The sequence below is a fragment of the Chondrus crispus genome, genomic scaffold, assembly GCF_000350225.1.
Source record: "Chondrus crispus Stackhouse genomic scaffold, scaffold_359, whole genome shotgun sequence".
Taxonomy (NCBI): Eukaryota; Rhodophyta; class Florideophyceae; order Gigartinales; family Gigartinaceae; genus Chondrus; species Chondrus crispus.
Window position 1 is genome coordinate 28707 of NW_005179254.1, and position 15365 is coordinate 44071.

General features: G+C 51.8%; 3 protein-coding genes; 2 read left to right on the forward strand and 1 right to left on the reverse strand.

The window, feature by feature from the left end:
* Positions 1–907: 907 nt before the first annotated feature.
* On the forward strand, positions 908–2335 carry CHC_T00000549001 (hypothetical protein). Its single transcript, XM_005718031.1, has one exon. It carries the CDS (start codon positions 908–910, stop codon positions 2333–2335), a length of 1428 nt encoding a protein of 475 aa, XP_005718088.1.
* A 4132-nt stretch (positions 2336–6467) lies between these two features.
* CHC_T00000550001 (hypothetical protein) lies at positions 6468–8082 on the reverse strand. XM_005718032.1 is given in 2 exon segments: positions 6468–6729; positions 6730–8082. The coding sequence occupies 1 exon segment, from the start codon at positions 8080–8082 to the stop codon at positions 6730–6732; it is 1353 nt and encodes a 450-aa protein (XP_005718089.1). The 3' UTR covers positions 6468–6729.
* A 2615-nt stretch (positions 8083–10697) lies between these two features.
* On the forward strand, positions 10698–14544 carry CHC_T00000551001 (hypothetical protein). XM_005718033.1 is given in 2 exon segments: positions 10698–14351; positions 14352–14544. 1 exon segment carries the CDS (start codon positions 10698–10700, stop codon positions 14349–14351), a length of 3654 nt encoding a protein of 1217 aa, XP_005718090.1. The 3' UTR covers positions 14352–14544.
* The last annotated feature ends 821 nt before the right edge of the window (positions 14545–15365 follow it).

A 15365-nucleotide genomic window follows, 5' to 3' on the forward strand; every position in this document is an offset into this window, starting at 1 on the left:
GCGATGCGCAAGCGAGGGACGTGCCAAGCGGCCGCAATGCCCGCGCCCCCTTGGCGACGCGCCGTGTATGCGGCTGCGTAGGTAGCCGGGGGATACCGGTGTACTTACAGCAAATGCATCATATCGAGCTCTGGCGAAAAGCGCCAGCCAAAATTAAAAAAAGCGCGCCATTTTGTTGCAAGCGAAAGGCTCAACCACAACATCCTACTCGCCGCACCTGAGCGTCGCCCGATCGAGCTGCCGCTGCCCGTTGCGGATCCCGATGTCCACACCGGCTTCCGCAGCGCCGACGCGCGCGGCCGCCGAGTCGGCGCCGAGTGCTGTCGGAGTCCCGCCAACCTCTATGCCACGCGTGACAGTATCCGCGCCGCCACGCGCGCTGGACGATGCCGCCGCCGCCGCCGAGGCGGGGCGGAAGGGCGCAATGGCCTTGTCCTCACCGCGGGGACCCGCAGACGCCGCGGCGCTGCAGACGGCGGCGTTGCGCCGCTCGCTGGCGCAATACCGGGAGGAGACGCGCCACCTATCCCGCGCGCTAGCCGTGTCGCACGCGCCGGCGCTAGAGGCATTGCGGGCAGAGAAGGACGATTTGGCCGCCGCGTTGAAGGTGGCCAAACTGGAGATTAGCGTGGCCGAGAGACATGTGGACGTTGAGAGGGGGAAATTCGCGGAGATGGATGCCCAGTTTAAGGCGAAGGTGGGCGAGCTTGTGGAGAGGATGAAGAGGGCCTTGCAAGTGCAAAAGGGCGAGATTGAAAGGGTACTGAGGAAGGAGAGGGGGGAAAAGGATAAAGTGTTGAAGGAAGAGCAGGCGAAGCGCGTTGCGTTGGAAACGAGGGTCGACGAACTAAAGATGGAGGTCATGAGGATGAGGGAGAGCATCGGCGCCGAAGTTGAGAAGAGGGAAATGGACGCAAAGAATGGGAAAAATGTCCTGGAAAAGAGGGACAAAGAATTGAAGGAAGTGAAGAGAGAGAAAGAGGAGCTGATGAAGGAGTTGAAGGACTTCAGGATCCAGATGCAAAGGAACGTGCTAGATGCTAAGGCCGAAGCGAAGCTCGCGATCAAGGTGAACGACGAGCTCCTAGTTAAGCTGAAGAAGGAGACTCGCGAAGCGCGCGAAGAGGCTGCCAAGGCCGTCGAGGAGAGAAACGAGGAGCTACGAAGGAGAACAAGGGAAAATGCAAACCGCAAGAGTGTTACCAGAAGAGGCACTACACTTGATGCAGCATTGGTCAAACGACAACAAACACACATCCAAGATTTGGAAGCCCAGCTCGCAAAGCTCGAGGAAAGCAAATTGGCGGAGTCGCAAAAGAGGGAAAGTCTACAAGCGAAGGCAGATGACCTCCAAACGCAGGTCGTCCGTCTACAGGAGGTGCACAGCGCCGATTATACCCTTCCGCCCATTTCACTTCATCGTAGCACTATGTCCACACTGCTCAGCCCCGCCCCGCTCGCGGGCGACAGCCCTGCACCTCCAGGAAGACGGAGCAAGACAGGTACACCATCTATGCGTGCCGCGGATGTCACACCTTCTATGGAAAGAGGGGCCGGTGATACCACGTCCGAGTCCAGAAGCCGCTTCACCGATTCTCTGCCTTTCCGACTAGAGGATGACGATGACGATGAGGTCGAAGATGCTCTTCAGGACAGTCCGTTGTGTGAATCAGAGGAGCAGGACGATGAACAAGATGCCCCGGTTTCTGCACCGAAGCGGAGAAGAAAGAGCAAGGCAGCAAGGGCAAAGTCTTCTATGCCTACAAAAAGAGGGCGACGGAAAACGACGACGGCACCTAAGCCGCGCTCAACGGTCCGCCGGAAACGCCACACAATAGAGGTGGAGGAATACGCAGAGAGCGGAACAGAAACCGGGGACATTAGTCCTAAAAACGTCGCACAACACGTGGATGATGATAGTACCCATCCGTCTCAAAAGCGCATCGTCCGAAAAGGACGCCCAAAGGCCAAGCGCCAGAAGGTGGCACCGGAGCCTACGCCTGAACCACAGACCCAGTCAGCGTCACCGGCGACGGTTGTACAGCGTCGTGCAGGTGGGCGGGCGCTCCGAAGCCGGCGACCAGTATCCTATGACTACGACAAGAACGACCGAGACATCGTCGGCAAGATGCCAGGATATGTCGTTGACCACGGCGCTCTTCGACCAAAGCGTGTTTCAAATCCACGGCATAGCATTGCAAAGTCGCTCGACTTCGACCTGGCGGCTGACACATCCGGGGCGATTTTAGCGGCGAACATTATCCGGCAATCAGCGCAAAAGCGACGCGCCAAGCAAGTGCAGAAAAAATCGGGGCGGCGTGAACGAGGTGGATGACTTTGTTTATCAGATGTCTCCCGGTAAGTATGTACATATGCAAGAATAAATGGGTAGGGCGCCATGTCATGGGGAGCAGGGTCCGGGAGGACCCGGCAATTGTCACCGGGAAGCGGTTATGCGCTGGTAAGCGCCGGGATTTGGTCGCGGTGCTCTTCCGTTTCTGGAGGCAGCTTCGAAAAACTGTTTAAACGTCCAATAGGCGAGGCCGCCTCCAAGCACAACGATACCGGCAAGCTGGCCTACCCAGAAAGCGCGTACATCGGGCGGCTCCTCACCCGGTGTGATGGTGATGTCATTGGATTCAGGATTGGAATAATCGAGGTGCCAGTAGGGAATGAGAATTTTGTCGTCCGGTAAACAGCAACCGACATCGCCATCAAGGCAAGTACTGGGGCAATTAGTGGTGAAGAAGCCCTTCTTTTCAAGGCAAACTTGGACAGCATCGAGATAGACACCTTTATCCCTGCGGGAACAGCGAAGCGCTACATCGAAGCCGCCGGTTGCCTCTGCAAGGGCTTTGCGAACGATGTCATAGCGATGGGTCTTTTCCGTAGATGCGGCCACGCCGTGGGCATTGAGAGCGCGAACAAAAGCATAGCGCCTTGCAAGCTGAAGCGTTTTTCGGAAATACGCTCGCTGTGCTAGGCCTGAGCAACTGCCGTGGCGGAGCCAGGCTGAGCGCCATTGGGAAGCGTCATTGTCTGCGGAGGTGAAATCCGGCCAGAAGCGACGTAAGGCGGGCGTGAGATCGATAATTGAGTTCAAGGAGAAGGAGGTGGAACAGCACGATGGGGAAGAATCGAGCTTGTCAGCTGTTGGCCACAGACCGCGAATGGTGAAAGTTGTGGGGGGATTGAGACAGGCGGTGGGTTTCTCTTCGTCGGAAAGACAGACAGAGAAGGGCCATTGCATGGAGAGGACATAGAGGGAAAACTGAGGGAAACGGGTGGAGGAGGTGGAATTGGTGGAATTGCATACGGGGGGCGGGGAACGGGAGGATGGGGAAATGGAAGCGGGGATTGGGGGGAGAAAGGAGAAGAGGAGAAGGAGGAGGGCGAGGCCCGGCATTAGGGAACCGAGGTAGAGAGGCGGCTGGACCTCGCCCGACAGAGACGGCGGAGGGGGGAGCGGAGGGGGGAGCGGAGGGGGAGGGGCGTGAAGTTTTAGGAGGAGGATGCGAGCCAAAGGGGAGTAGGAAAGCAAGTTAGGGGAGGGAGGGGATGTGGTGGCGGGAAGCGCCTCTGGGCTTACAGAACAGAACGTAGACACGTCAACGATCAGCAACGTCTATTTTCTCCCTAAAAAGTCATCAAGAATCCCGCCGCCTCCCACTAGGATCCCGATCCCCTCCAAACTCAACTGCGACGAGCAGTCTTCTCCTTCGTCCGCAAACATCCCAAACCCTTCCAGATCCTCCAGCTCCACCACGCTCCCGGACTGGTTGCAGGACCCCGCCGTTGTACTTGCAGTTGCCACCTGGCCCTTTTCCCCACTTTCCGCTTGCACCACCACCGCCTTACCAGCATCTCCCTTTTTCCGTCCCTTTCCCCGCCCTCTCCTGCTCGCACTCCTACCTTCCACGGCACCGCCGTCCGTCTTCTTTGCGTTTCCTCTTCCTCGTCCCCGCGTCGTCCCTTGCCGTAACGCCGCGCTTTGAATCGACGTGTCTCCAGGCTCCCCGGGTAGCGTGTCTCCGCGTTTGTTTCGGTGCCAGTTCATATGCGACACAATTGAGCTCTTCCATCTAAACTGCTTCGAGCATCCCGCAAAGGGGCACGCGTATGGCGTTGCGCCCGAGTGTAGCCGCCCGTGAATCTTCAGGTTATGTGCACGCTTGAAGATCTTACCACACTCCCCGCACACGTGTTTGGGTCTCGCTGGCGGTGCGGCATCCTCCGATGCCGTGCGTCTTGGCACTTCCACTCCCTTGTCATCTTGTTCTAGTTCCTTCCACCTTGATGTAGGCTCCTCCTCCCGTTTTCTGCAGGGCCCGTTCTGTAAGGCGGGTAATCGTTGTAATGTTTCAAGCAACTCCAGCTCGGGAGTTACATGCGAAGTCGCATCCGGACTCTCTGGATAGAATATTTTTAGACGTTTACAGTCGTGTTCGTCTTCAGGGGATAAGATTGCGAGAGGTCGTTTCAGTGGTGTAGACGGGGGCGTCACAAGCAATGTCTCATCTTTGGGGCGAGCCAGTAGTAGCGCGTCGAACAGGTCAGGCTGCAGGTCCTTTGGATGTTCCTCCAAGTTGAAAATAGGGAAGCTCCCCATTGGTTGTTCCGCGCCTCCTTGCCCTTCTCGCACAAGCGACTTGTCCGGGTTGAGAGTCAGCTCACCCTCCCCGCAAAACTCGTTTGGAGGGAGCACTAGAACGCCATCGTAGTCCAGCAACGCCTCTGCCATGTCGTCCATTTCGCTCGTCGTTTCCATCCGGAGGTTGGCAACTATTTCGAATGTGCACCCTGTTAATATCAATCCGACTGTTTCGATGTTCTCAATCCGCAGTGCTGACAAAGCAGTTGTTCAAAGGATGTACCATCCGTTGAAGACTTGTTCGTGCTATTTGTTTTGAGCAATCGCAATGCTTGACTATACCGGCAAATCGCGTTCGCTGCTGCAAAGAAAAGAGTCCGTTTCACGTCAGTCACAAATCTATTGTCTTTGTGGTTATACGAAAGCCAGAGCCGTTTCTACATATGTTTGTTTAAGCAATGAAATCTCCTTTTTAACTGCCGTGATATGCATGACGTCCGCACCATCTGACAAGACTGGGAGGCTCAATACAAGCATTTATCTCTAGTTTTGGCATTTTTCGAGCCGATGTGATGAAACAGAGTCCGCTGACGTCCACTACTCGTATGTTTCAGATTCTCAGATCACAAGTGGGATGGAAAATGATTCACAGGGGACCCGTGAAAAGAGCAATTCGTGTGGGGTAGTGTGGAGGAGTCCCGTACCACTGCCGACAGCATGTAGTCGCTCCACGTCCGCGCCATCAACATGTGAACAGGAATGCCTCAGCATCGCCTTTGGTCAGTTGAATAAATTTATGTTAAAACACAGAGCCACCTGATGCGATGTTCAAACCACGGAGCGTGTGTCGCCATCTTTTTCACAACTCTCTCTCCACGTTCGCATCTGGCGCACGCGGATCTACTTGTAATCAACAAAAGCCCAGTTTTCGAGCAGACTCTTGCAGGATGGCTGTTGTCACACTGTGGTGTCTGTTTGTAAAATATTGAAGGCCTCTACGGAGCATTGCTTGACTTCACCCTTACTCTTTTCGCACCACTTGTTTCTAAGTATATCTACCTGCTGCTCCAGCTTGTGCCGACACTTCAACATAATTTCGAAATTCTTTTGCGAGTAGACGGAGTGACAGAATGGGATAAGAGCTTCCTGCGCTCTGCGTGCATTCCTCACTATTGCGGTCAAATGAATCCTATTTACTATTTTGTATCCATACTGTTTTCAACAGCGGACAGTATGTTCGGGGTGCTACCTCGGCTTACAATAAAAAAGAGGTGCGAATCGGGAGCACAATAGAACAGCTTATAGGTATGACCAGAGTTACGGTCGATATAACTTACCTCAGCGTTTTCTTTTTCAACTATTTCTGAATATGAGATTTCCGTTCTTGCTACTGTATCTAGCAGAAAATAAAGCGTCAGGCTCAAAGGGGGTTCCTCGACATTGCCCATAGCAGTTTAAAACTCTCTTATACCGGGGTAAATGTAGCGCTCTGCTTCATGTTAGAAAGGCCGATGGTGGCAGAGAAGACGTATAGAGAGATGTTGTTTTATGATCCAGAGTTAAAGGATTGCAGACAGAATGAGACTTTGTCTGTAATTGGGAGTTTAAACCGCTTGGGGAACAGTGTAAAAAAGAAACAAAGGGACAAGCAACAAGCAGACGACTTACCTCTGCACTTTGCTCTGATGTGGGGACATTTCTCTCACTGCGACTCTATCGACAAGTCAAAATCGACATCGCGCCAAAGGATGCCGTATCGTCGACATAGCAGTTGTGCGTGCAGTATCTAAGCAGTACTGGTTTCCGCATAGTTGGTCCTTGACAAGCAAATCTCTAGGGAACCTTATGCCGCCGCAGAAGGATATGAGAAAAATGATTTTTGTGCAATGAGCGCCACGCTAACATATTTTGCAGCGGGCGATGCCTTTAATTTTCGTCTCGCGTCGCTCCCTATTATTCGCAAAGCGATTAGTTGTGCGTTTTTCAAGAGAGCAAAGACTACTAACACCAAGCAAGAGGTAAACTAGCTACGACAACTATACAGGTCGCCGCCATCGGATTAAAACAGATGATATATGTAGACTTGTCTCGACAGCAGCTGGTGCAGTAGAGCGCACTGCAACATCGGTAAACGCGAATCAGTCTTCGCTTTTGTTGTTAGCTGCAGTCCTTTGTGTGCTCTCGATTACCTCTATAAGTGAATTAGAAGCCACAACACTGTCAAACCTCGCCAAGAATGTTAGGCGCTTGTTTATATCCTTGGCGTCATATCCCAGGAATCTCAGCGACCTTGGCGTCGCGCGATCAAACCTGAAACCCTCAAAGATTGGGCTGTTCAGAATAACCTTGAGAGTTGCTTCGGTACGCATAACCAAACGTGCCTTTTTGGTTTCAATATCGCGATTGACCTTCAAATGACCGACGCCTTTTTCCTTCCAGCTACGTGTGCCTTTCTCTCCTGTTTGCAATTCGTATAGCTTTGCTCGTTCTCGGAATAGCTCCTCATCGCCCTCCTCACCAGTTTGTACGGGCGCTTCCTTGAATTCTTTTACCGGTGCAGGCGGAGGTGGGGGTGCAGTTGCGACGGGTGCGATATTAAACATTCCTTTGCTGGCAGCCGCTGCGTTTGCAAATGTCAGTACCGGTGCCCCGGAAAGGTTTCCGAAGGTGATAGGGGCCGCTGGAGCCTTGCCATTGGCATGCATTGATGGGGTGGGTGCTGCAGCGCTGGTGGCTTTGGAAGAATCTGGTGGCGATGGTACCTCTCTTTCCACATATTTGGCGGCGCTATCCGCTGTGCCTTCACCAGTCTGTTTCGCGTCGTTAGCCGATGCTGGGGCAGAGTTGACTTGAGGTGTGTCGGCGACCTTGGAGCTCGGCTCCTCAGGAGCTCTACCTGTAGCTTCACTCTTCGCCAAATGTTCGCCGGCTTGTGATCCTTTGTCGATGGGAGGCGCAACGTCGGCTGGTTTCTCTGCAGCTTGAGATGATTTTTGAGGACTAGTTTCAGGGGCTTTTTCATCTGCAGACCCTTGTGAAGGTTTCTCTGGCGGCGGCGCCGATGATTTTCCGTTGTCAGTTTTCGGAGCTTCTGGGGAGGGCTCGAATGGTTTTGCATTTCCATCCGCAGGTCTATCTGTTTCTTCAATTTTTGGTGTGGGAATAGCTGCAGGAGTTTCCAGCGGCTTCTCAGTCTTCTCCTCTTCCGTCACGGCGGGTTTATCATTGGTGGGTTTACAGGGGGCGGGACTAGTGATCTGTGCGTCCGCTGCGGGCGGTGCCGGGCCCGTGGAAATGGCTGCAAAGGGATTAGGTGCATTTTCTTCGTTCGTTGCATCGGCGGGTAGAGTTCTACGGGCTTTGAGTATGCGGCGCTTGGCAAGGACGTCTGGTGGAGCCTTCTGGAAGGGGCGGGCGTCCTCGTTTGCTCCATCAAGAGTGCCAGCTTCGGCGTCATCTTTGGTGATTTGGCGGTCGGAAGAGCGCTTCATTTTTGATGCGGATAAGTTCGGAGAGGAAGGGCGGGTATGCTTCGAAGAGAGTGTGCAATAACGCAAGAACAAGAATAGCCGCTTTCACTTCGTTGTGTGTTGGTGAGGTTCGCGCTTGGTGAGCCAGCTGGTCTTCTGTTTTTCGATTTGAGAGTTCCGCGTGCCTGTGCGATTCGATTTGGTTGGGCCCTCAAGCTCCAAAAGACCGAACCAGGCCCGCTCGTTAGAGCCGATTTCGATTCATCCGCTTCGATCTGGTTTTCTGTAATCGAATCAATAGGCCATCACACACACGTGGCCACGTTTCTCCTGTTGTCCAATTAGCGCCCACGTGTATAATATTCGTTGTGATCCTCTGTTTGTGCAACTGCGAAACGCCAAGTGTCGCCGTGGTTCCTCTGTCAGCAATGCGGCCTGAAACGATCCTGAGAGCAAAGTCGTTAATGTCTCGTTCCCAGTTCGTCCCGACCTCACTCTCAGCCCCCTTCCTCCCTCCCGCGGGACACGGATGTCAGCCATCTCGTTTCGCATTGTCGGGCGTCGGCACGTCGCGTTTTCGCTACCGTGTCTGTGACATGCCCGTCCAGGAGCCCGATGCGCAACCGGCGCCGCCTCAACCTCCGCTGCCGGACAAAGCAGACTCCCCACCTCCGGTAGTTGATGGCATCGAAGATTCCACCATGTCTGTCGACGATAACGCCGAAAGCGACATTCAAAATTCTTCACCCTCTTCTGATGCTCTGCCCGAGGACGACGGGATGGAACCCGTTCGCAGAGGAGACCTCGCCGCTTTTGCAGAGCTCTTTGCCAGGTTCCAGACTCGCGTCGAAAAGGGTGCCACCGGGCGCAAAAATCGTCCGCTTCGCGATGCTTGGGATGCAGCATCAGCACAGATCTTGCGCGAGCCCGAAAAGATTGACTTATACATCACCTCGGACCTTGTAGTCACAGCTCTACGCTTGGGGTGTGAAAGCGGCAAAGTCGTCGTTGTCGATGCTTGCCTCGATTGCATCCATCGCCTGTTTGAATATGGGCACATTGGAAGTCCTGGTGACTCAACAGATGTGGTTCTCGACGCCCGGGAATCTAGCCTCGATGACCTCATTGCCATGGTTTGCGCCTGCCTTGAGGTCAAGGATGAGGATGTATACCTTCGCATGGTTCAAACTCTTCTCACCGCCGCGACACGCACTCGCTCGGGCCTCCACCACGGTACTCTGTTGGCAGCTGTGCGCACCATTTACAATATCTATCTCAACGCCCGCATGCCGGGCACAAGAACAACCGCTCGTGTAAGCCTTACTCAAATTCTCAATCTGGTCTTCTCTCGTATGGAGGCAGAAACTGCAGAAGACATTACCTCCATCACCGCACCAATTTCCACTAAGCCCACAGAATCTGATGAAGCAGCTCCAGCGTTGGATGTCCCAGAACCAGCGCGACCTGCTGAAGAGGGAGGCGATGCTTCCTCAGAATTTTCTACTGTTTTGCAAAAAGACGCTTACTTGCTTTTTCGAGCGCTTTGTAAGCTTTCAGCAAAGGAAGTTCCTGGTGATGTGGCAGTCGACGCGGTTCCAGTGCGATCAAAACTTCTTTCTTTGGAGCTTTTAAAGAATTTAGTCGTTCACAGCGGGCCTGCTTTTCGAAGTCTTGACAGATTTGTGTATGCATTGAGGCAATATCTGACTCCTTCTCTACTGACGAATTGCATGTCAAGCTCTCCAGAGGTAATGGATGTGTCGTTTGACATATTTGAAATGCTGCTTAGAAAGGATACCCTTCGACCCCTCCTAAAGAATGAGATTGGGGCCCTTTTCGATGCAGTTGTATTTCGATTCTTGGAGTCTTCAACAGCTGGGCCGATGCGGAGTCGTAGAGCTCTCACTCTTCTGAGCAAATTGTCCAGCGATCAACAGACCATGGCCGACCTATTTCTAAATTATGATTGCGACTTGGATTCCCCGAAGATATTTGAGCATATAGTGAATGTTTTATCTGCTGCAGCCCAGAAGAAGTCTTCCTCGCAGGGTAATGTTGCATCATCAACCCCAGGAACAGGACAGATGGAATCGAAAGTCATGGCTCTGACATCAGTCATACAAGTTGTGCGCAGCTTGCGAAACTGGTCCAAACCGCTTGAGGACTGGAAAGATCAGATGAAAGCCGGAACGATCGCAGTAGACGCAAAAGAAACGGTGGTAGAATCCACCAGCTCTGAATCTCCACATGGTGAGCAGGCAAACGGCAAAGCGACGGACGCGCAACAGGAAGAAACAATTAATGAGGAAGACGCTGAGCCATCACCTCTCATGAACAGAACGCCATCGCGCGCGCGCGGTTCGGCATCAAGTGGTCTCGTGCTCGGGGTTGTCTCGGAAGGAAGCGACAGAGATACCACCCGATTTGAAAATGCGTTGAAGACCAAGCGGGAAATGGCTGAGGGTATCAATCTTTTCAATTCAAAACCGAAGCGAGGTATTGAGTTTTTGTTGTCTACAGGAAGATTGAAGAAAGATGCAGGTATGATTGCGGCCTTCCTTCACGAGGCAGAGAATCTGAACGCTACGATGGTGGGCGAGTACCTCGGGGAAGGAGGAGCATTCAACATAAGTGTCATGCACGCTTACACAGATATGAACGAGTTCGGCGATTTGACTTTTGATGGTGCTCTCCGAATGCACCTGAGTGGGTTCCGACTGCCAGGTGAAGCGCAAAAGATCGACCGCATCATGGAGAAGTTTGCATCACGATTTTGCGAGTGCAACCCAGATATATTTGCCAACGCAGACGCGGCATACGTGCTTGCTTACTCTACAATCATGCTACATACTGATGCGCATAATGACACTATTAAGAACAAAATGAGCAAAGAGGAGTTTATCAAGAATAATCGCGGCATCAACGATGGAGGTGATCTTGACCCCAAGTTTCTTAGTGGTTTGTACAACCGTATAACTACAACTGAAATCAAACTCGTTGATTCGAAGACAGATTCGAGCCCGGGATTGAACGCAAAAGCATTGAATGGTGGCACAAATGTTGTCACGATGGATCCAGCGCAGCGAGCTAGAAAATTTGAAGAAGAAAGTAAGCGTTTGATGGCGGAAACGAAAGTTCGTTTCGCCAGCAGTCGGCGAACAGCTCAGGATTACACATACTATTCGGCCACTAATGTACATCATGCGAGGCTAATGTTTGATACGGCATGGTTCCCTGTGTTAGCAGCTATCTCACTGAACTTAGAAGAGGCATCTCCTGCGGACACAGCAGTGGTGGCACTTTGCTTGGATGGCTTCCGCAATGGTATTGCAATTTCCTCAACTTTCAGCATGTCCACAACCAAAGATGCTTTAGTTACGTCCTTGGCTAAGTTTACCCACCTGAACAGCATTTCGGAGATGCGCCCGAAAAATGTTGAGTGTGTTCGCATGATACTTGCGATTGCCGCCAATGAAGGGAACAACCTTGGGGAGCAGTGGGTCATTATTGTCAGAGCAATTTCCCAATTAGAGCAGATACGGGCCGTTGTCGCTGGTAACCCCGATAAGCATCTCCTCCAGAAGGCCCCACTGGTCGGTATTGGTTCTTCGGGTCAGGCTGGAACGCCCGGACAGTCTGCCAATGGTTACTCATCTCAGGGTGCGCAACGGGCTTCAATGCCTGGTGCCGGCGATACTGAGAAGGTGGCTAGCGGAAGGAATGGGACTACGTACCGAAGAACATCCTCGGGGAAATCAACCGATGCCAGTAGTCAAAAACATGATGGCTTGGTTCATAAGATAGACGCAAAAGCCGCGTCGGCGGCTACAACAATAGCTGAGAGCGAAATCGAAAGAATCTTTATGAATTCCTCGCACTTGTCTGCAGCCGGCGTTACAGACTTTTGTGGAGCCCTCTGTACGATCTCACTAGAAGAGTTAAGCGAGGGTCCCTCCCCTCGATTGTTCTGTCTCCAGAAGATTGTAGAGCTGGCCTACTATAACATGGAAGCTAGGACACGCATTGAGTGGGGCAAGATTTGGCTCCAGATGGGACCGTTCTTTGTGTCGGCAATGTGCCATGACAACCGCGATGTTGCAATGTACTCTGTAGATGCGTTACGCCAACTCGCGTCGAAGTTTTTGGACAAAGATGAATTGTCAAACTTTTCGTTTCAGCGGTCGTTCCTCAAACCATTTGAGAAGTGCTTCAGTCAGTCGAACTCAATTCCGATACGCGAGCTTGTGTTGACTTGTGTCTCTCAAATTGTGCTTGCGAGGGCCGCAAATATCAAATCTGGATGGAAGTCCGTGTTTGCCGTTCTTGCTCTTGCTGCTGATGATAAGGTTGAATCAATCATGAATTTTGGATGGCAAATTGTTGATTCAATTGTGCGTAAGTATGTTGGTGTCCTCGACGATGTCTATGTAGATGCAGTGACAGGTATTGCGGCTTTCGCAAAGTCAAGCGTCTCTACTCCCGTTTCACTGGCCGCCATAGGGCTTCTGAGTGGTCGATGTGCCTCATCGCTAGCGGATGGACAGGCTTTATCAATGCTTCGAGAGCAACCCCTGGCCGATAATGCAGCACGTTCCATCGAGACAGAGATTTGGTTTTCTGATGTGGACGCGCACATCGGAGCCTGGTTTCCCATCTTGACCGGCCTTGCATCAGCGATGCAAGACGAAAGATCTCCTGTCCGTACAGCGGCAAACGATGGTCTGTACAGAGTGCTGACCAATCACGGCGGGCGATTTTCTTCATCCCTTTGGGCGTTGATCTTCAGGGGAGTTCTTGCCCCTGTCTTTGACGACGTCCGTCACCTGTCGGCGAGCAGCGACCGAGGCGAGGCAGCCGCGGTAGGGGAATGGGCAACTACGATGGGGTCGGCGTCATTGAAGTGTTTAATTGATGTCTTTGTATTGCACATTAAGGTCACTCGGGTTCTCTTAGGTGATCTACTGGAACTTATCCGAAGTTGGATTCTGCGAGAGACTGAAGTTGTGGCGAGGGAGGGGATGAGTATTCTTGCTCGATTAGTCATGACTGCAGGGGAGGTATTAGAAGCTGAGGACTGGAAGGTCCTCAACGATGCCATTAGCGGCATATTTGCTGATACCATGCCTCACGAAATTCTGGGTCCAGACCGACTAAGAGTTGGTAGGCACTCAGAGGAAAGAAAAGCCACTGTTCTGGCAGAAGGCGAAAAGGCAAACGCGGCTGACGCTGCGGCAGATCACGCGGTAAATGGCGAGGATGCGGCTGCAGACGAACCAGGTGCTCAGTCTGCCCACCATAACGGAGCACCCAACGAAAAAGAGGTGGAAAGCAAGTCTTCAAGTGATGACGTGCCCCCTGAAGTACCTAACTCTAGCAAAATTGACTTTCGAGTTGTACGAGCAAAGTGCGTGGTTCAGCTACTCTTGATCCAACTTGTTCAAGAAATGGTCGTTAGCTTCTACAGAGTCCTATCGACAGAGCACATTCTGGGCTTAAGCGAGTCTCTTGAGATGAGCTATAAGTTTGCGCACGATTTCAATGTCGATACAGAGCTCCGATATTCACTTTGGCAAGCTGGTTTTATGAACCAAGTTCCGAACCTGTTAAAACAAGAAACAAACGGGCTGATGGCATACCTGCGGATCGTGTTTTGGTTGTACCTCGACCCACAGCGGACTGAAGAAGGCGGTTCCACTGAGGCCAAAGTCATGAGTCTTTGTGAAAAGGTATTACAGGGCTTCATTCGTTCATGCGATGAAGCACAATCAAAGGCCGAGGAACGTCGGGAAGTGCTGGCTTTGTCGCCAGTGGTCTGTTTCATTGTGAACAGTATCATGCAAATGTCAGCAACGCAGTTTGGGAAGCACATGCCCAGGATATACGAAATTCTTTTGAACCTACTAGAACGGGCGGACGAAGCAGAAATAAGACGAACTGTAATTAAGCTGTTTAGGGGACGTTTGAAGCCAGTCGCTTCAGACGAAGCGTGTGCATCCGAATCTTCGGAGCAGCGTCGAAATGTCCGTATTGGACAACCACAGCTGCCTGGAGCCATGCGCGAGCGAGTTGTACGCGCCGAATTGTATGAGACCGGTGGACAAACTTCATCTGAGATTTGTGCGGCTTTGAACAAGGTTGGTGGGGTGCGCTCTGTTGTCGAGTCATCTGAAGAAGATGCATTTTGCGTATTTAGTTCAGCACCTGACGAGATGCTGGTGTCAGGAGTGCGGTCATTGTCATATGTCAAGAGTGCGTTCGTTGACGTCGCCTCTGACGCTGAACTTGACTAAATCCCTAAGTATAAACGGATTCGTGATGTATTTGAAGTACTAATTGCAATGTACAGGGGACGACACTCTACAACGAATTGTGAAGTACAAACGTGCTTTCCATAGATTTCTTTTGCTTATTCTGGCCAATAAACTGTTCTCAGATTCCAATGCACCGTTCCTCTGACGGAACCCAAAGGAAAAGGAGTGCGCAGAATTCATGCTCGTACACATGCGTGTAGAGATAGGAGTACTTTGAGATGGTTTATCTGTGTTCCTACAGCTCTCTCTAGTTGTTTGAAAAAGAGGGCGGAGGATCCGGAGCCAAAATGTTGTATCATACTATATGATGTGGTTGCTTGTAGAGGAATATACATGGAGATAGAAGAACTCGTATATACCGCTTCTTAAGGCAGGGCTGTCCGTGAGCCACTGCGTTGATGAGAATCGCTGGGTCCCGCTGATTGGCCTGAGGTGTGAGGTCATGTTGCTACTGAACAAGGAGATAAGAACTTGAATGGTTCTATTGTGGGGCCATGTGCAGTAATTGCTTTATCCATGTGTCATCAGGAAAAAAACTTTCTGCGTTGCGATCGGGAGAATTAAGCATCTGAATGCGACGCGTGACGCACAGCCATGCCCTTTTTGGGTTTTCACCAAGTGCCTTTAAAATGCAATTTTAAACTTCTACAAATAGTCAATAAGAGCACAAAGCAATGGACAGTTTAGCAGAAGAAATTCGGGCGGGAGAGCAATCAGATAGTGAAGATAAGTGGTGATTGGGGAAAGAAGACCACTGAAGATGTCTACCGTCCGCATGACCTGTTTGGAAAACAGTGGTTAACTGAAGTCATCTGTTCCTTTCGTTGTTGTTGTACCGCACGTTTCCCTGTCGGCTTCTGGGAATGATTTTCTACATGCCCACCCTATGCTGGAATGCCATATGTGATGCACACGTCTTACACAAACTGGACACACGCCACAACCCTTGAAAATTGAAACGTGTTTGCCAGAAGAACACTCTGTACATCACAT